Raw genomic sequence first — 21384 nt, 5'->3', positions numbered from 1 at the left:
AGCTGTTTGCACCTGAGACAACTGGCCAAAGCTTAATTATTTGTTTCTAAGTGTCACTCTGAGATTTGAATCCATGCTTTCATCATGACTCCTTTAAGGCGAGGACACACCAACCCGAATTTCGGTGGTCAGACATCGTCGGGCAGTCTGGTGAGGTCGGTGACATCAATCTGTTTGGTCTGTTCTGTGTGATCAGCCGTCGTTAATGCTGTCGCCATTCTTTTCAGCCGATTCAACATGTGTACTTGGCCACTACCAAGTCATTTAGTTGGACCAATCTGATTAGTAGAGGGATAGCCCTCGACTAATGAATCAGTGAACGAGAAGTTTCCATGTGAATACAGCTATGCCAAGGTACTTCACACTATTGTTGTCTTCTATAATAGGCCATGAACTGCTCATATCATATCTGAATGAGTGACAGTCAGTGTTGACTATGGACTTCATTCATTCCATGAAGAGAACACTGTTAGCGTTGTTAGCATAGTGCAATTTCTCCTCAGTTTTTACCTGCAACATCTTTCTTCTTCCACAAGAAGAGAGCTGACAACGCCAGTATCTTCTTATTACTAACCATCCGTTCAACGAGTACAACGACAACAACCCTTCTAGACTACTCAACACTCTCTGTTGACAATGACTGACGACAGTGAACTCTGTGTTTTGGTCTAGAAAGATGTTCTGTCATTTCCGGTTTTACGTGTAGCGCAAGCGCAGAAAGTACACTCAAGTTGGTAGTCCATTTGGTGTGTTCTCCACACTTTCTTGACCGTGTCGCGGAGACGGAAGCCGACAGATGAGTCAGGCTACCTTTTCTGGTGATGATCGGCAGTCGGGTTGGTGTGTCTTCACTGTTAGATTAGTGCAGTGTACTTTATATTGGCCTTGGTCAAATGTCATTTGTCCGACTACAGTCCCTCACAGTCTCTCAGGTCAGATCAGGCGTTGTTATTCATCCCCAAAACAAAGAGGAAGCTGAGATGTGACCACGTTTTCAGTCAGTGCCTTTGCATGTTAAGCCAACTCATTTCCTGTTTTTACATCCTCTTAAAACACAGTTTTTCTCTTTGACTTTTAACTCAGTTTGAGACTTTGGCTTTGTTTGTTTTTGTTGTTGTTTTTACTGTTTTACTTTTGTAACTATATTTGGTTTTGGTGTCTATCTGTTTTGTGTTTTATCTGTCCTCACCAATTGTGTTACCTTTAAAGTGCTTTATAAATAAATTGGATTGGATTGGAGTTGGAAAAATAAGTAACTGCAAAGAATCAAATGGTTTGAAGTTGAAGTACACAACACCTCAATGAAATAAATTACCTTTTTTTCTTCTTCAGGTGTAATATATTCAGAATTAAAATGTATTTTGTGTTGCTTCTAGGTACAAGAGTCATGTTGTTAATGCTAAGATACAGACCTACATTTAGACATAATGGATGACTTCTAAACACAGCATAAAACACATGAAACTATAAAATAAACATAATATGTTGATCTAGAAGTACATTTCATCTCCTGAGATACTGCGCACAACTTTGTACTGTATTTTCTCCTGATGATGAGAATAAACTTAAACAAAAATGAAGCTTGAACTGAGTCACTTTGATTTAATGTTGGGAAAGACAGCATACGCTGCTTTATTAATCAATAAAATTACCAAAAATATTGCAGAAAATCAGCAACAAAATGACAAAAATTTGCAAATTAAGTAACAAAATCAAGAAAAAAATGTAAAATTAGCCACAAAATAATCTTGTCAGTCTTATGTTTAGTAAAGACAGATTTTAAGGACATGTGGATGTATAATGTGTTCGTAACGTTGTGTAAAATCCTGTTTGGGTTTTTTTTGTTACATTTTGTGTTTTTGAAGTGACTGGATGATTACAACAGTGTTACTTTTAGTTGCTAACAGCTCACAGCTATGTTCAATCACATGATGCTGTGACATGCCACCACAGCTAATTGGACAATAGAGTCTTTTATTTTGAAGAGTTATAAAAACAGCTGTAGATGCAAATGGACACATCACGTGGTTTATGTTTAACAGAGGCGACGGAATCCATTAACATCCAGTGAAAAACAACAGTAAAACGCTGGCACTTTGAGTTTAAGAAGATGATGAAGGATTTAGTGTAAAAAGGAAATGAAGCCAAAAAAAAGTGAAATTAAAGCAGAAACACACTCAGAGAAACTACCAGTTTTAATCACATATTCCTTCATCAACCTCCTGTTTCTCCACTGTGGGCGACGCATCAGGACGGTTTGTACTCCCCCCACACCCCCACTGTCTTCCCGTCCCACTCCGATGTAGACAGACACTTGACGAAGAAGTGTCCCAGGTCGTGTTTGGAGATGGCTCTTCCTCTCAGCATGCTCTCCGCCGCCAAGTATTTCTCCGTCAGAGGAAGGTCATCTGATGAAACGTTTAGAGAAAACGTTACTGATGTGATGCAGCGAGGGAAAAGTACGAGACGACAGTGACCGTACTGTACATCAGGGGTGTCGAACTCATTTTAGTTCAGGTTCCAATATGATCTGATGACCAGTAAAATAATCACAGAATAACCTATAAATAATGACAAGTCCAAATTTTTTTATTTGTTTTTATATAAAAAAAAATAAAAAATACATCAAAATGTTTGTTTACAATCTATGCTTTCACAAAAAATGTGAATAACCTGAACAAATATGAACAACCTTAAATGTCTTAAGAGAAGTAAGTGTAATTTGACCAATATTCTGTTTGTTACTAAATATTTTGTGTATTTGTAGAACCAGTGTGATCTGTAATTTGTAATGCACATGTGGAAATGATAAACTTGAGGCAGAAAATTGTAAAAAATGCACTTATTTTTCTTAATACATTTCATTTTTTTCATGGTTTTTCATGTTATTCACATTTTTTATAGGATAGTTTGTAGATGTAAAAGTTTTCATACTGTAATTTTACTATTTTCACTCTAAAACACGGAAAAGTTTGGAGTTGACATTATTTATAGGTTATTATGTTATTATTTTACTGGTCTGATCCACTTCCGATCAGATTAGGAGGATGTGTCCCCTGAACTAAAATGAGTTTGACACCTGTGGTTTAAACTGACCAGATGCTGATGAAGCACAGAGTGAACTATGAAACACAACAGGACCAGGACATTTAGGGTTTACTTTAACAGAATACTGCGTCATGATCTGAACTCATTATTCAGTCATCATTTCAGAAACCGTCCTCCTGAATAAACCTAATCTGATAAACGTGCTTGTGTGTCTTCAGAGCGTCCACTGACCAGCGATGTGTGGAGGCATGACGGCCACGTAGTCCAAGCCCGAGGTCTTCAACACCGTGAACATCCTGTCGTGGTCCTCGGTCACGTCGATCAGACGGGGCGGCACTTTGGCGCGATCCCACAGCAGGAAGGCTGAAAACCACAGAAGAAGAAGAACAGGACAGGAAGTACCGTCAGCTGCAGCAGGTAAAGGGTTAAAAACAGACCAGGATGTGAAACTGAAACTGAAAGTCATGTCAAACTGAAAACACAAGTGAATTAATATGTTGGAATAAAAGGATGGATTTAACTTATTTAAATCATTTATTTATTACATATCAAGAAATTTTAGGAAAAAAAATCTGAATGTATAACATTCAACAGAAGTTAATAACTAAAGAGTGAGAAATGCATTTATTTTATTGTTTTAAAGTCACTGGTTCCACATTAAAAAGTGTTTGTTTTTGTCCAACACTTGGTTTTAATACCTGTTTATTATCTAAATCTGTGAACACTGACATGTTACTGGAGGAAATAAATGACAATAACATGAAATGTGGCAGATTTAATATCTGGACAAAATTTGCCAAATTGACAAAAAAGTAGTAATTGTTCAGGGTTAATTTATTCACATTTTCATCAAAAACAAAGTATTTCAGTGCTTTGTTGTTTTTATTTATTTCCAGGTTATAAAGGATTTTATGATTATTATTTACTAGTTTTTCTTCCTTCATTTTTCGTTTTGTTTTTTCTTTTACAAAGTTTTTGTGTTGCAGCTTTTGTGAGATTTTCATTGTTTCATCTTTTTATGTCTTTTACTTCATCTTCTAGCAAGTTTTTATTGTATTTTTATTCTTTCAAGTTTTTATCTGATGTTCTTGAAAAAAATTAGTCAAATTTACTAAACTTATTCATGTATATTTATCTTTAGAGCTTTAGTCAGACCTGAATTTTTCACAAATATTTAATAAGTTTGAGTCCAGTTTTAGTGAGTATTTAATGTACGTTTGATAAAATTTTAAACATACTGTTTAATTCATATTTTACTGTTTTAAATGTACTTTCTTGCATTTTTTATGTAACTAATGCCTGTATTTTTGAGGTTTTTTTACTCGTTAACAGTGTTTTAATGTCAGTATTTGGAGAGGTCAAGTCTAGTTGGAAGAAATACTCTCCTCTATAGTTTAGTTTGTAAATCACAGATAAAGGAGGTGTATGTTGAATATAATTATATGAATATTATCAGAAAGACGTTTGTACCTGACATGCAGCCGACCACTTTACGGATTCCTCGAGCCTTCATGGCCTCCACGATGTTCTTGGTTCCTTCGGACATGACGGTGGTGGGACCTGAGCAACAGAAATCAAACAAATATTAGACTAATCAACAAATCAGACACACAGAGACACAGTGTTAAACAATATCAGATAAAAACATCAGCATCAGCAGCACTCGTACATATTTATCTGATAGATTCACTGGCGTAATTGTGTCTTTATGATTATTTTCCTGGAACGTAAAAGAAAAATAAAAAAGAAAAACTCTAATTGGCCAAAATCAGCATCTCTGAAGAACAAACAGTAAAGGACTGGTGTCAAATATACGACCTACGGGGCAAAACCTGTCCGCCAAAGGGTCCAATCCAGCCTGTAGGATGACTTTGTGAAATGCGAGAATTACACTGAAGATATTAACAATTAATGGTGTAAAAATCCTTTTAGCTCAGGTTTCAAATACAGACCAATATGATCTCAAAGGGGTCAGACCAGTAAAATACTATCATAATAACCTATAAATAATAACTCAAATTTTTCTCTGTTTTAGTGTAAAAATGGAAAATTAAAAATTACATGAAAATATTAACGTTTACAAACTGTCCTTTTATAAAAAATGTGAACAAATATGAACAACCTGAAAAACCTTAAGATTAATAAATATAATTTTAACAATATTGTCCATTACTAAGTATTTTGTGTATTTGTAGAGTTGTAATATTCATTTGTAAATTATAAACTGAGACATTATTGGTAAAATTGCACTTATTTTTCTTGAGGAATTTCAGGTTGTTCATGTTATTCAAATTTTTTAAAGGATAGTTAGCAGATGTGAACATTTTCATTGTGTAATTTTAGTTTTTTCTCTCTAAAACATTGAAAAACGTTTGGAATTGTCATCATTTATAGATTATTATGTTATTATTTTCCTGGTCTGGCCCATTTGAGATCATACTGGGCTGAATGTGGAACCTGAACTAAAATGACTTTGACATTCCTAGTATTGGACAAGAACATAAAAAAAAGTTAACTATTGGTTTTAGAGGAACACTCAGTTTTTTCACCAGGTTTTGTGTGTTTACTAAAGGTTATTTATTAATCCTGTTGACCTAAAAAAAAATCACTGTCAGAAGAATAAAACATTGACTATTAAATATTAAACATCTCGTGAGGATGGTTTCCTCAGTATTTGGTGACCTCTAGTGGATGTTTTACACTATTAAACCAGTAAAAACAGAGCATTGGTTTTTTAATGGGTCGTAGTGTGTCCTCAGGTCGAATCCAGATCAGTACAAGAAATGAAACCACACTGAAATTTCAGGAAATAAAGGCAACACCACATGAAATAATAGAAACAGGAGAATTCAACATCATAGAAACACAGTGGATACGTGTATTAAACTGATTCCAGGAGTTAATTCAAGTGAAGTGAAAGTGAAACTAAAACAGGTTAACCTTTTGCATTTTGTTCTGCCAGTGTATTTGTTTTTTGTTTCAGAGCTGAATCATGAAACGGTAAAGAAATACTTTAATATTTCCAGTAATATTATAAGGTGATATATTTTTCTTTTGTCTTCAGGGTTTATTTTATTCAGTCTCATCAAAAACACTACAGTATTTCATTGCTTTGTTTTTATTAATTACCAGGTTACAAAATATTTTATGATTATTATTTATTAGTTTTTGTCGTGTTCTGACTGTAAAGAAGAGTTTTACAACCGTTTTTCATTATTTTTTCATTTTGTATTTTTCTTATACAAAGTTTTTGCGCCACAGCTTTTGTGAGATTTCCATTGTTTCATTGTTTTACGTCTTTTACTTCGTCATCTTGTTTGTTTGTATTTTATATCCAAAATCATCATGAACAGGACATCTTACAGCTGTAGACATGATGTGTCCCAATATTTTTGTCCATATAGTTTATAAACATCTATATTTCCTTAAAGCTTAATGGGAGATTTTTCTTCGAAAGTGAGATGTGAAGAAAGTAGATGGTTAATTGTGGTAGAAAATTATTATTTACAGTCAGAGCATGAAAAATATTTTAGTGATTTAGAGGTAGAACATTTAAAATCATAGTCATGGATAAAAAACAAACACTGTTGAGCGAAATTAAGTAAAAACCATCTGAGTCATTTTGGAAACAAAGATAAGAATTCAAACCAAACTAACCAATGCAATGATATTTATCCCAATATAAAACTATATTCTGACATTAGTCATTATTGTTTTAATCCCAGACCCCTGTTAGAAAAGAAACACCTGAATTCAACGTGTCCACATACTTTTGTCCATACAGTGTACATTATTATTTTTCTGCGTTTCTGTCGTATCATGTGACTGACTGATCGTGTTTTCGGGCTCTTGGTCTTACTGAGGTCGTTCCTCGTCCCCAGGATGATGATGACGGCGTCCTGGCCCTCCATGGTCTTCTTCACGTCGTCTTTGTTCAGGACGTCTCCCACCACCACCCGGGACGCCTTGTGGTCCTCGGGGAGCCTGGAGGGGTCTCGGACCAGGACCGTCACGTTGTATCCTGAGACGAGACAGGAAGCAGATGGTGTCAAGACGACTACAACACCTGGAGTCTGGTTCAAGCTAAACCTCTGAAACCAGATTCAGGTGAAGCCTCAATGACCTGGAGATGCTTCTAGACCACATCGGACCAGGTGACGGATGGAAAAAAGGGTGAGAGTCTGTATTTAAAACCACTTTTTTTTAAGAGTATTTAACCTCTGGACTAATCTGGACCAGGTCTGATTGGTCAAGTATGGTGGTTCTAGGCTTCTAGAACTGGTCTTAAAATATTAGCCCTTGGTGTTTGCTCCTGGAGGACTCTGTTGGGTTTCTGTAAAGTGGCTTAAGGGTCAGGTTTAGACCTGCTCAAAATGTAAAGAGACATGAGGTAACGTTTGTTATGTGACGCTATATAAATCAAATTTGAATGATTGATTGATGGATCTTCAGCCTCTTGGGAATAATCTAGTCCTCATCTGCATAATCCAAGTATTTATTTATTTATTTTTTATCAGTTTATTTGGTAGAGACACTGCAGATTAACCCTTTTAAGACGATTGTGTCCCCAGTGCTACAATTTTCCACCCACCGTCATTCAGATTACAGTAACTCCTGAACTGTTTACACTTTTGACAAAATCCAAACAGCATCTGAAAGCAGAGATTCAGGGTTTGTGAATGATTGAGAGAGACAGAAGGTTTATTTTACTTTTGGCAGTGTTTTAGCTAGGTTTTCAGAGTGAATTCTTGTAAATAATTGTATATAATAGTGATAATAGGGCTGTTTTGGAGAGTTCTACTAGTGTGTTTTGAGGGGCTCTGTCTACAACTAGACAGAAAGTGAATGGACTATCACACAGGATCAAAATGACTAGAAATGACTATAAATAAGAAGCTGGAACATGGACACAGAATGATCTACACAAACTAAAATGTTTGAGCACATGGAGAATGCTTGAAATTTTATTTTTATAATCTCATTAAGTTTTGTTTTTAACATTTAGGGTTGTTTTTCATAATAAATGTTAAAAAATGCAAATCTTTTTTTTTTTACATTCTTATGTTAGTTTCAGTTCTTTACCAGTTAAACCAGTCATGTGACCAGTTCCATTAAGTAACAGACACTGGTTCATTCATCAACTGTAACTAAAGACCAGAGACACAACGTCCACAAAGAACCTGCCACGTCCATCTGACCCCTCACTGTCAGGGTCTGGACGGTGAGGCCCCGCCCCTCCTGCACAGACTAGATAGGGGATGCCTTATCAGCCCCCAGCCCGCCATGACTCAGCGCCACGCCCACTCGCCATGACTCAGCACCTCCGACAGCGGGAAGTTGTACCATGTGACGGCGGGAAACGGAACCTTGAGGCTGAATCAGTGATTTGTGTCAATGTGTCAGTTTATTTACATTACATTTTTCAGTTAATAAAAGGTTTAAATACACTAAACCAGGGGTATCACACATACAGCCCGTGGGCCAAAACCGGCCCACCAAAGGGTCCAATGTGGCCCATGGGGGTGAATCTATGACATGTAAAAATTACACTGAAAATATTAACAATAAAGGATGTAAAAATCATTTTAGTTCAGGTTCCACACACAGAACAATTTGATCTAAAATGTGTCAGACCAGTAAAATAATAACATCATAACAACTCCGAATATTTACTGTTTGTTTTGGTGTAAAACAAGTAAAATTCCATTAAAATGTTTACATTTACAAACTATCCTTTCACAGAAAATATGAATAACCTGAACAAATATGAATAACCTGAAATGTCTTAAGAGAAATAAATGTAATTTTATCAATAATCTGCCTGTTACTGAGTGTGTTAATGATAAACTGACACATTATATTGTTAAAATTGTACTTATCTTAAGAAATTTCAGGTTATTCATGGTTGTTCGTGTTATTCACATTCTTTTGTAGATGTAAACATTTTTGTGGAACCTGAACTAAAATGCACCAACTCCATTTTCCACATTCATGTACTCATTTTTAATATGTGTATTTATTTCTTGTAGACGTTATAATCTAGATTTTGGTTTGTTGGGACCACATCGGGTCAGGTTTCCCCTTGTTTTGACCAAACATACTGATGTTAGACCATCATATGTAACAGGACTGATTAAATGATAATTATCAGTATCGTTATAAACATTTATCTTCTTTTTACTGTGTATTTACTTCACATTTTCTGTTAAACACCACATAAACTCTTCTGTTGTTTTGCCATAATTGCCAAACATTGATAATCATATTTTACAATAAGAACTGTATTTATTTTTTCTTTTCAGCTTCAACAATTAAATTAAAATAAACTACAGATGTGAGTTTTATCTCCATGTCTTTGCATTTTGTCATTTTCATCTTGTTTTGTCATTTCTGTCTTTGTCTTGTTGCATCATCTTCACCTTGTTTTGTATTTTATATAGTATTTAAAAAAAAAGAAAAAAAAATCTGGTTCTGTATTTTATGTAGTTTGAATCTTTTTAAAATCATTTTCATCTTATGTTGAATATTTTATTTTCTTTTATTTCTTGTCTTGTGTGTTGATTCTGAATTTTGGCACTTTTTCACCTTTGTCGTTTTCTCTGATGTAATATTGTATTTTATGTACTTTAAATATTTTACATCATCTTGTTTTGCTTTTTATGTTGTTTTTCATGTTGTTTTGTCATGTTTAATCTTCTACATCGTCTTCCTCCTGATTCTCTTTTGTCTTGTTCTTTGTTGTCTTGTTGCGATGTCTGTCTTTTTGCACTTTTCATGCCATTCTTATCTTTTTTTTGTATTTTATCTAATTTTTATCTATGAGCTTGTCATTTTTTTGGACATATTTGGTTGTGTGTTTTATGCCATTTTTATTATTATATGATATTGTATTTTATGTACTTTTAATATTTTGCACGTTTTGTGTTTTACATCTTCACTTTAATCTTGCTCTGTTTCTTCATCGTCTTGTGTCTGAATTTTTATGCATTTGATGTAATTTTTCATCTTGTTGCATTTTTTGTCATTTTCTCCAATTTAAGTATTAAGTATTTTATGTAATTTCAGTCTTTTACCTCATATAGTTTTAATATTTTATGTTTTCATAATTTTCTTGTTTTGTCTGATTTTTTTGTCATCTTGTCTTTTTGTTCTTATTTTGTCATTTTAATGTTTTCAGTTCTTTTTTTGTTTTACATCATATTAATCTTTTACATAGTTTTAATCCGGTTTGTATTTTATGTAAATTCATAATACTTTATTGAGTATTTGATATGGTTTCTGCCTTTTATTAATTATTAATAATTGTCTGGTTTCTTCAGCTTTCAGAACCAAAAATCATCATTTAATCTAAAAAATAAAATACTAATTTGATATTTAATTCTTTGTACTGACTGGTTTAACTCTTCTGTCCATGCCTTCCAGCTCTAACGGGTCCACACTTTGGACTTTGGGTCCAGATACCGGTCTGGTCCCGGTCCTGTCCGGTTGTGTAACACCTGTCCTCGTGCCTCACCTGCTGCCACCGCCAAAGGTACCGTGGCCTGTCCCGTCATTCCCGTGGCTCCAAATATCGCGACATTTTTGATGGAGTCCGACATGTCTGTGGTCCGACTGCAGGGTCCGGGTCCGTTCGGGTCTCTGTGACTCAGATGTGAGACCAGAGGACAGAGGAGGCGGGTTTAAGAGGCAGGAAGACGGATGTGCAGACTCCTCCCCCTCCGAAGACTTAAAGGGACCCGGACCCGGATCAGGGGCTGGGATCAGGTACCAGGACCCAGACTTAGACAAGAGACCCGGACTCAGACCCGTACCAGGACTCAGACCAGAGTCCGAATCACATGATTCCAGGCTTGAAGCGACTGAGGTCACGTGATCACGGTCATTACTCTTTAATAGAATGTATTAATAAGTGAAAGTGAAAGAATAACACAGTATGAGTTTTGTTTTTAAATTTTAATTTAATTTAATTTTTTTTTTTCCTAAAAGATTAAAAATTACTTAAAAAAATGGAGAAGACAGCAGTGAAGTAAACTAAAACTATCAGCGCCACATCAACAAATTATTAAAAACTAATAAAATAGGCTAATCAAGTATATAAACAATTCTGATGAATATAATAAATAACATAAAAATAGAAAGAAATAAGCCACTAATTAAGCATAATAATAAAAATGAAGAAAAATGATTTATAAAAAACTAAAAAAAAAAGTAAACAATGAGGCTATTCTATAAATGAGCAAAATTGAAAAACGATCAAAGTGAATCTGTGAAAGTGAAAAATGAATAAAAATGTGTACAAATAAGCAATTAAATGGACAACGTTCAACCAAGACAAACAGGCTAATACTTAACAATAAAATAATTACATTTACAGCTAGCTACATTAATTAAATGACAGAGGTAGGTGCTAGATTAACAAAAGTGACCTAAAATTAATAAAATATGCAATAAAAAAATTAATAATTTATTTTGTTATTTATTTTTTTTAACGTTTTTTAACCAAGAAAAAAAGATCCCATTGAGATTAAGAACCTGTTTTCCAAGGGAGTCCTTGCCAAGAGGCAGCATGAAATACAAAACAGATATGACATACAGTAATTTACAGGACAAGTCAAACTATGAAAAACAAGTGCAGGTCATTCAGTTAGTCTCTAGCACTTTGAGTTTGGATTCAAAAGCATTCAAGGAGATCAGTTCAGTCAATTTCCAGTCTTTTAGCAGCATATTCCATGTGTAAGGAGCAGAGTAGACGTATGACCTTTGACCAGCTCTGTACAGGCCAACGGCACAAAGAGGAACAAATGCTCATTTTAACCCTTTCATGCATAGTGGTCACTACAGTGGACAGTAATTCCTAGCTGTTTCCTTGTATATTCATGGGTTTTGTTGTTTTAGTTCCGTATCAGCCAACACAGTGGACACTTGTGCATCATCTCATACACTGACATTCAAACTATTACTGTAACTTTGCTGTTCTTGATAAACCTGATCTGCAGTGACATGTTTCAGTGTAAATCAATTGTTATTTGTAAGAAAAAAAAAAGTTTTTTTTTTTTTTTTTTTGGTTTGTTTTTTTTTTGGGATATCATCTCCATGAAAAGAGTAATAACTAGCATTAGAATATGTTAAAATGTGAGAAAACATCAGATTTTATTTTATTTCATTGTTTTCATATCACTCTCTGATATTGGGTTTTAAACACGTTTTTTTACTTCAAAAATTAAATGCATGGACATTTTTGTAACTATAAAAAAAAAAAAAAAACAAAAAAAAAAAAAAAACTTGATCACATTGTTTTTTTCATGCCTATGGAGGAATAAAAACACTCAAGAAAAAAATCTTACCTAAGGTTCTCATAATTAATGCATGAAAGGGTTAAGGCAGACAATAAGAAGCAACACTTCTTGTTATTAGACTACAGATACAGGAGGGCACTAGTCCAAGTATGGCCTTGGAAATAAAGGTGTACCAGTGTCCCAGCTTCCTAGTGGACAGGACAGGCACACAAATAAAATACTAATGAGTTTTCTGAAATATTTAGGTTAATGAGCCTAAATGAGCCTAAATATCCACTAAAGTGAATACAAAGTGAATTAAATAATGTTTAAACTGTCCTGGTGTGAATGTCTTGTTGGACCAGGTTCTAACCCGGGTCACTGTGGTCCAGATCGGTCCGTTAAACCCGGTCCACCCCCCTGTCCTCACAGGGTTAACCGGACCGCGGGGCCGGTGCAGCAGCGCCCCCTCGCGGCCTCCCCCTGCACCTCCTCCGGTCTCCGCACTGATGCTGCTGTTTCTCTCCGGCTCCGGCAGAGGAAGAGCAGGAGGAGGAGGAGGACGGAGGCAGAGTCCGGTGGCAGCGGCTCCTCTATGGAGATCACCATCCTCATCCTCATCTTCAGCCTCCGCCGGTCCCAGTCCGACCCCAGCGCGTCCCCGGCGTCCTGCGCCCTGCGTCCCCGGCCCGGGCTGCGCCGACCGGCCCAGTGACCGCGGACCCACCGACGGAACACGGAGGAACGGCGTCTCCTCCATCAGACCTCCTCCTCCCCATCTATGCGACCCAGCGCCGCGTGAGGAGGACGAACCCACCCCGAACCGGACCGAGATCTGAAGGTAAGGACCCGGAGGATGCGGCCTCTGCTGCGGATCAGCGCACACACACACTCCGCCGTGCATGATGGGTTCTTTTTTGCGTCTCTCTCTCTTTTTTTTTTTTTTTTTTTTTTTGCGGAGAGCCGGCCTGCATCCGGGCGCAGTGGGTGCAGGTACCGCAGTGTTCCGCTTCATCACCGGAGCACCGGGCCCTGGTCGATGGAGGAGCCGGTTTTATGGACCTGCAGAGGCCTGTGTGGGTCCCCGGACTGACACACCGGACCCGGACCGAACCGATGTCACCTTATAGACATGAACACAGCAGGGGATATCGCGATAGTCGTCAGATCAGGGGTCTGTTCAGGTGAAAGGATGATTTATGTCCCGAGTCAAAGTTGGAGAAACAGGATGGATCTAAACAGTTTGAACAAGGAGGTGGAAATGAATGAGGACCAAAAAAAACAAATAACATGAATAAAACCTCCAAAAATAGACTCATATGTGAAGGATGCAACAAAACAAGAGAGTGAATGACAATGAAAACATTGGGAAATGCAGTAAAAGGACGAAAACATTAATAAATATATGATAAATCATGATTTCTTTACGTTGAAATATTTATGGATTGAAATAATGTATAAAAGAGGCAATGACAAAAATAATATGAAGGATGGAACAACGTAAAAGATGCGGAAGGACAAACACGACTAAAGTGATACAACAAACCTAAGAGCTGATGGTCATAGTTACCACGATAAGGGTCAAATCATGATTTATTTGAGGTTAAATATTATATACAGATATTAGTATGAAACCAACAAAACAAGGTGAGAACAACAAAATACAAAACTATGTAAAAGATTCAACAAAATGAAAAAGATGTAAAGTAGGGGTAGTCAAACATACGGCCCATGGGCTAAAACTGGGCTGCCAGAGGGTCCATTCGGCCATGGGATGAATGTGTGAATTTACACTGAAGATATTAACAATGAATGGTGTCAAAGTTTAGTTCAGGTTCCACTTTCAGACCAATGTGATCTAGAGTAGAATACTATCATAATGATCACAACTACACATTTGTCTCTTTGTTTTAGTACAGGGGTTCCCAAAGTGGAGTACTTGTACCCCCAGGGGTACTTGGAAGAAGCCCAGGGGGTGCTTTACATTTTTTGTGAAAAATACATTAAATAAGTCATCATGTACCGAATACAAAATACATAATGAGAATTAATGCTGAAATATAAAACACAACAAATACATTCATATAATAGTTTTTTTGCCAATCATCTTGTTTAAGCTTTGGTCACATTTGAAGAACATTCATATTTTATATGATTACCTCCGCCAAGGAGGTTATGTTTTTGCCAGGGTTTGTTTGTTTGTCTGTCCGTTAGTGTGCAACATAACTCAAAAAGTTATGGACAGATTTTGATGAAATTTTCAGGGTTTGTTGGAAATGGGATAAGGAAGAAATGATTAAATTTTGGTGGTGATTGGGGGTGGGGGGGCCCACGGGGGGGGGCGCAGACCAGAAAATTTCATCAAAATCTGTCCATAACTTTTTGAGTTATGTTGCACACTAACGGACAGACAAACAAACAAACAGACAGACAAACAAACCTTGGCAAAAACATAACCTCCTTGGCATGGGGGGGCCCACGGGGGGGGGGCACTGATCAGCCTTGGCAGAGGTCTGTGCTCTTCGAGTGCTTCTAGTTCAAAATGAGTTTATTTGAGTAGATAAGGAATTATTTTTGTTGATGAAAAGTTCATTTTTTAATTAATGACCAATTTATTTATTTTTTTCTTATCAGTAGTCGCTTTTCCATTGACCCTCAAATTGCTTGAATATAAGTTATGCATAAAAATGTACCTAATGGAAATACGGCAGTTTTGCCAAAATTCTTGTTTTTCAATTAAAAGTTTTTGCGCTGGCAAGAGGTGGTTTTTCAGGCATAGCGCAAATGGTATATCACGCAAAACTGCAATGGAAAGACCTTTTTCCTCAACTAGAGTCACGTGAATAAAAAAATCGGATGTTGACGGATGTTACAACAAGAGAAGAAGAAGAGTTTTAAAAGAAACATGGTGCGGTACGTGTGGACACACCAGGAAACTGAATCATTTTAGAATTTAGTACAAGATAGAGGGGTAATATATAATAATAATGAATATATCTGTAAATCAACACCATATTTCCATTTGTCACCGTGTTTATGGAATGACTTTTCGTGTCATCTTGCGATAATAAACAAATTATCGCATTTGTGATTTAATGGAAAAACTGACGTTACGCACTTCTGTTTTTTCAACATTTAGTAAATATCGGTAAAGTTTTGTGCAGATGTCCAATGGAAAAGAGACTACTGAAAGAGGGCACTTTCAGTTTATATTTTGCACAAAATTTACTTTCAGATATTTATTTCTTATATATTACAGTTAAATATATGTTGTTTGTTTACAAAGTTTTGTAAACATAAACAGACACCTTTGGTACAGAAAGACATTTTGCCTAATTTTTTTCAATCAAAAATGCTGAAGTGAGAGTTGGGGGTACTTGGATAAAAAAGTGTATTTAAGGGGGTACTCCATGGTAAAAAGTTTGAGAACCACTGTTTTAGTGTAACAAAAGTAAAATTACATGAAAATGTTTCCATTTACAAACTATCCTTTCACAAAAAATATGAACAACCTGAAATGTCTTAAGGGAAATAAGTGTAATTTGACCAATATTCTTTCTTTTACTAAATGTTTTGTGTATTTGTAGATCCACTGTGATCTGTATGTTGTAATGAACATGTGTAAATGATAAACGGAGGCAGAATATTGGCAAAATTACACGAGTTTTCTTTAAGAAATTTCAGGTTATTCATGTTATTCACATTTTTTAAAAGGGTAGTTTGTAGGAATTGGATAGTTATGTTTTGGGATAGTTGCATTTTCATAGTGTAATTTTACTTTTTTTTTAAACTCTGAAACATAGAGAAAAGTTTGGAGTCGACATAATTTATAGGTTATTATGTCATTATTTTACTGGTCTAGCCCATTTGAAATCATACATGGCCCCTGAACTAAAATGAGTTTGACACTTCTGATGTAAAGTGAATAAAAGATGCAACAAAGCGAAGAACATAAACAATGTAAATGACGTAAGAGGAATAAAATGATGTAAAATATTAAAGCGTATGGAAATGCACCAAATCATCCTGAGTAAATATATGATGTAAAAGTTGAAAGAAACTTGAAGAAACCAGATACATTTGGACAGTTAGTTACAAATTGAACACTTTGTAAATGACACAACAGAACAAGATGAAAATGATGTAAAAGGTGTTTTTATCATGAATAAAAGATGTAACAAGATGAACATAAACAATGTAACAGGATGAAAATGATGTAAAATGTAACGATATGTAAAAGATGCAACAAAAAAAACAAATACAAAGGACAATAAGATAATCATAAAAAAAAAAAAGTGTCACATCTTGATTTGTTCATGTTCAGAGGCTGATTTTTAGTCCAGAGTGAAAGTAGAAACATGTTAAATTATTAATAAAAGAGGAAAATAGCATCAAGACAAAGATGAAACAAGATGAAATGACGCAAAAGATGCAACAAGAAAAATTCAAGAAACAGTTGATATTGATAATTATCACATCATTATTTCTACAGTTTAAAGGTTGATATTGTTGAAACTATTTGACAAAACAATCATGAATAAGTAGAAGATGACGACACAAAAAACGTCAATAATGTGAATGATGTAGCTGGATGAAAATGAAGCAAAAACCTGCGATCTGATGTTGAGAATTATCACAATATATGTCAATGTTGAAGAAAACAGATGAAAATGACTTAAAAGATGAACTCGTATAAAGGTTGGAGGAAGATTAGGAGATGGAAATCAAATTCAGTTTTACTTTTAAAGGTGTAAAAGACACAAGTAAAAGATGTGACGTGAGAATGATGCTAAAGATACTGAAAAATAAAAAATGAAATGTTCTGAAGATGATCTGCGACAAAACTGAAATATCATAAAAGATGAAAATGACGTAATCCTTTTAAATCATTCACGGTATTGATATTTTTTGTTGTCATCTTCACCTTATTCATAATTTCATCTCATTTTGTCAAATAGTTTCAACAATATCAACCTTTAAACTGTAGAGAAATAATGATGTGACATTAATTGTAATGATTATGAATGTCGACTTGAATTTATCTTGTTGCATCTTTTGCATCATTTCATCTGATTTCATCTTTGTCTTGATGCTATTTTCCTCTTTTATTTATAATTTAACATGTTTTCAGTCAAACATGGAGTTAATTAATGAACTACCGCTAATATAAATAAACCTACATCTAATATTCACTGAACAGTGTGGATTGAAATGCAAATACATGTAGAAGTAAATCTGACTATTAGTAGACACATGCACATAAAAATAGTGTTTTATCCACTCTGTTTATCAGTAATGATTTTATGGATCAGTTCAGTCAGTAGTTGCTTTTCCATTGACCCTCAAATTGCGCGAATATAACTTGTGCATAAAAAATCGACCTAATGGAAAAATGACAGTTTTGCCAAAACTCTCCTTTTTCAATTAAAAGTTTTTGCAAGAGGTGTTTTTTTTCAGGCATAGTGCAAATAAAACATAAAATAAAACATAAAACTGCAGTGGAAAGACCTTTTTTTGCAACTCGAGTCACATGAATTAAAAAACAAAACAAAGCACAAAAAAAACGGATGTTGATGGACGTTACAACAAACGAAGAAGAAGAATTTTAAAAGAAACATGGTGCGGTATGTGTGGACACACCAGGAAGCTGAATCATTTTTAAATTTAGTATGAGATAGAGGGGTAATATATCATAATAATGAATATATCTGTAAGTCAACACCATATTTACCTTTGTTGCCATGTTTATGGAATGGCTTCTCATGTCATCTCGCAATAATAAATAAACAAATCATCACATTTGTGATTTAATGGAAAAACCAACATTATGTACTTCTGTTTTTTTCGACAGTTAGTAAATATCGGTAAAGTTTTGCACAGATGTCCAATGGAATAGTGACTTGTGACAGTGACTTGTTTAAGGCTTGAAAATGATAGAGGTTTATGAAAACACAGTCTTTTGGGGATAACCGGGGTGTTTTTCTAACCTGAACCAAAGCACTTATATTGCCTAAAACTTGAAACATACTAAAGTTAGATTTTGTTTTTCTACCACAACTTTAGGAAAGAATCACATGACTCTGACAAACTGGGCTGATGTATAAAGGGTTTACATTGAAGTACAATAACTCATTATTTCCATTAACTGGTCTGGGTTTGGACGTATTTAAGAAGAGTTAAAGCAGAGTTTCCATAGATACACCGACTCATACACCTATGTGATCTGTATCTGATGGTAGGGTGGTCCAAAAAAATGTTTTTAAGATTTTCTGGATTAGAACCCTGCATTTGGTTCCATATCTGGCCAAATTACTTCAGTCCAAATTTTATGCAAATTAATTAATATTTAGAGGTTGCACAAGACACGTGCAGATTGCTCTATATACTATAACATAACTAGCCAAATGAATAAAGCATATTAGAATAATTTGTAATTTTATTCTCTAAATCAAACTGCAGCTCGCATAAAAATGTTACTTAGAAAGTCCAGCAACCACTGTTGCTTTATTGAAATTACAAAAAAATGTTCCTGTGTTCTTTGACAACTTGGAGTAAGTACTGTTTCTGATCTTCATTTTTTTGTTCAGCTACAGTTGAAGTCTTGAATAAGCTCCGCCCATCTTTCAGCAACATCATTGACAGCTTTTCTGGAATGCACAATTTTAGCATCCTTCTGAAAGTCTGCATCATCAGCCCAGTCTACTGGAGGAATTCTGAAGAATGTTTGTGGCAGATCCAAAGTTTCAAAGAAACGCACGGTGCTGGTGGGGACAAAACCCCTGATCTGCTTCCCTTCATAACCTGCTGGATTAAGGACATCCCAACACTTTAGTGGAACTGAAAGAACCTTCATTTTCCATCATTTTGTGAACCATCAGCTGCTTCTGCTCTGGTGTCACACTGGAGTCCAAGAATGCCAGGCCAACCAATTCTTCACTCCAGTACCACAGATGTGGGCGGCCTTACTTCATACATATATTGCTAGATGAAACACTCAAACCTTGGTTTTGATGGTACTGCTGCTTCTCTTAGCAGGTCAGCTCGACTATGCTGAACAGGAACAATTAGTCAATTTCCAGGAAACTTCCAGCAACTTGTGCAACCTCTAAAACATCTCCTTTTTCTTCCAATTTTTTTCCTAAATCATCTTTTGAATGCCAAAACCCAATGCAGGGTTCTAATTGAGGTTATCTGAAACTTTATTTTTTTTACCATGATTGTTGGACCACCCTAATCTGATAGACATCTAGTGGTGCATGTTCACTACACGAAACAACTGAAGATATGCCCAAAATATTATTATGAAAATTCTAACACGGTAAAAATGATGTTAAATGCAGGATACAAGATTATTTTCTTTGTCAAATGATGGTTTCTCTCTGTAAAATAATGAAAAGTGAGAGATTTGAGCTTTGTTGCATCTTTTACGACATTTTAGTTTTGTCACGTCTTTTACGACATTATAGTTTCATTGCGTCTTCTACGATATTTCAGATTTGTCACATCTTTTATGATGTTTTAGTTTTATCGCATCTTTTACAACTGTCACAACACATGGCGATGATGATGATGGTGATGATGCCATCTTCCTCTACTCCTCCCTCTCCCTCCTTCCTTTTCATCCTTCCTCTACCTCCTCCTCCCTCTACCTCCTTCCTTTTCATCCTCCTTCCTTTTTGTCCTTTTCTCTACCTCCTCCCTCTATCTCCTTTCCTCCATCTCCTTCCTCTACCTCCTCCTCCCTCTACCCCCTTCCTTTGCCTCCTCCTCCCTCTACCTCCTTCCTTTTCATCCTTTCCTCTACCTCCTCCTTCCTCTACCTCCTCCCTCTTCCACCTCCTCCATGTTCTTCTATTTCACCTCCCTTCGTCCACTCTGTGTCAAACATGTGTCCTTCTCTTATTCGCTCGTTCTGACTCTGTTTCGGTTGTTCCTGTCTCTTTAACTCCGTCTCCATCGGAGGAGGCCGACGGCCGTGGTCTATATCTGGCTGGTCATTAATGCTCTGATATGTCTGGACAACAACAGTCCGCTGTCCGTCTAATGTAAAGATGCTTAAAGAGAAATTTTCATTACGCAGGAGAGTCTGGTGGAAATGGGTTTGAGATGTTGGAGGCATTTCGTCTTCATTAATTGTATTTCTGTGTGTTTCTTGTTGGTAATTTCTACTTCAGGTTATATTTTATAGATGAAGCCTGGTCTGGATCAGAGGACCTACTCTGTTTGGGGAATGTTTCAGTATCAGTCCTCAATTTTTCTGCTGTTTGTGTCTTTAAAGTCCTCTTTACTGCAGATATACAACCGTAGATTAGACAGATATTAGTAAATACTCACCTGGTCTGAGAGGAAACAACATTTCTGTCCTCGTCTCTGGACTCTGTTTTCAGGCTGTAGAAAATGTACCGACCAGTCAGTGGGGTTTTCAGGCAGATAGGCGGGTTACACATATGATTTACAGCTGTAAATACCAATTGCTGATCAGATTTGGTTCAGATACATTTTCTCTTTTCCATGTTGTCAGGTTCTTATTCTATTGATTCAGAGTGAGAGGAGAAGCTGCAGAATTAAGTGGTATGTTTTCAGGTTGAGACATAGTTTTTCTGTAATTTTCTGCAACTTTAACTCTCAAAGACCTTAACATCAACCATTGACCAAAACCATCTACTGATCTAAAATGTTTAATACCTGTTGATCCATTAATCCTATCAATACATGTAAATAATTGATGTAAAACACAGTTTGTCATCTTTTCATGGTCATCAGATATGATATTGAATTAAAAAAAAAAAATGTTGAATTAAGCAAAAAAATCTGCCACTGGAACAAGTGAAAATTTTGTTGGTAAGATTTCTTAAGATTTTCAAGATCTGTTGTCTAAAAATAAGTTCTTATATCTTCACTGAAAAGTTACTGTTAAGGTGATTGTCTTATTTTGAGTGTGATGAGATGTTTGGATTAGAAATGAGACAAATACACTTGGTAAGATTTAGAGTTTTGCAGTGTAGAAGCATTTATGTCTGTTGGCCATCTTTTACAACTCACTACGACAACCTCGCTAGGA

At 35.7% G+C, this 21384-nt stretch overlaps 2 protein-coding genes across 2 annotated transcripts in view; one reads left to right on the top strand and one right to left on the bottom strand.

Moving 5' to 3' along the window:
* Positions 1-1601: 1601 nt before the first annotated feature.
* On the bottom strand, positions 1602-10788 carry blvrb (biliverdin reductase B). The gene is made up of 5 exons (XM_030151485.1): positions 10562-10788; positions 6908-7069; positions 4519-4608; positions 3280-3411; positions 1602-2408 (listed from the first exon to the last, which is right to left on the bottom strand). The coding sequence occupies exons 1-5, from the start codon at positions 10644-10646 to the stop codon at positions 2248-2250; spliced, it is 630 nt and encodes a 209-aa protein (XP_030007345.1). The 5' UTR covers positions 10647-10788; the 3' UTR covers positions 1602-2247.
* Positions 10789-13045: 2257 nt separating this feature from the next.
* sptbn4b (spectrin, beta, non-erythrocytic 4b) overlaps positions 13046-21384 on the top strand; it is a 135796-nt gene continuing 127457 nt past the window's right edge. The window contains exon 1 of the mRNA XM_030151484.1: positions 13046-13164. The gene's annotated coding sequence lies outside the window, so the exon portion shown is untranslated. The remainder of the gene's footprint in view (positions 13165-21384) is intronic.

The sequence above is a fragment of the Sphaeramia orbicularis genome, chromosome 13 (assembly GCF_902148855.1).
Source record: "Sphaeramia orbicularis chromosome 13, fSphaOr1.1, whole genome shotgun sequence".
Taxonomy (NCBI): Eukaryota; Metazoa; Chordata; class Actinopteri; order Kurtiformes; family Apogonidae; genus Sphaeramia; species Sphaeramia orbicularis.
The sequence above is the reverse complement of the archived record's forward strand: the minus strand, read 5'-3'. Positions and strand labels throughout refer to the sequence as shown.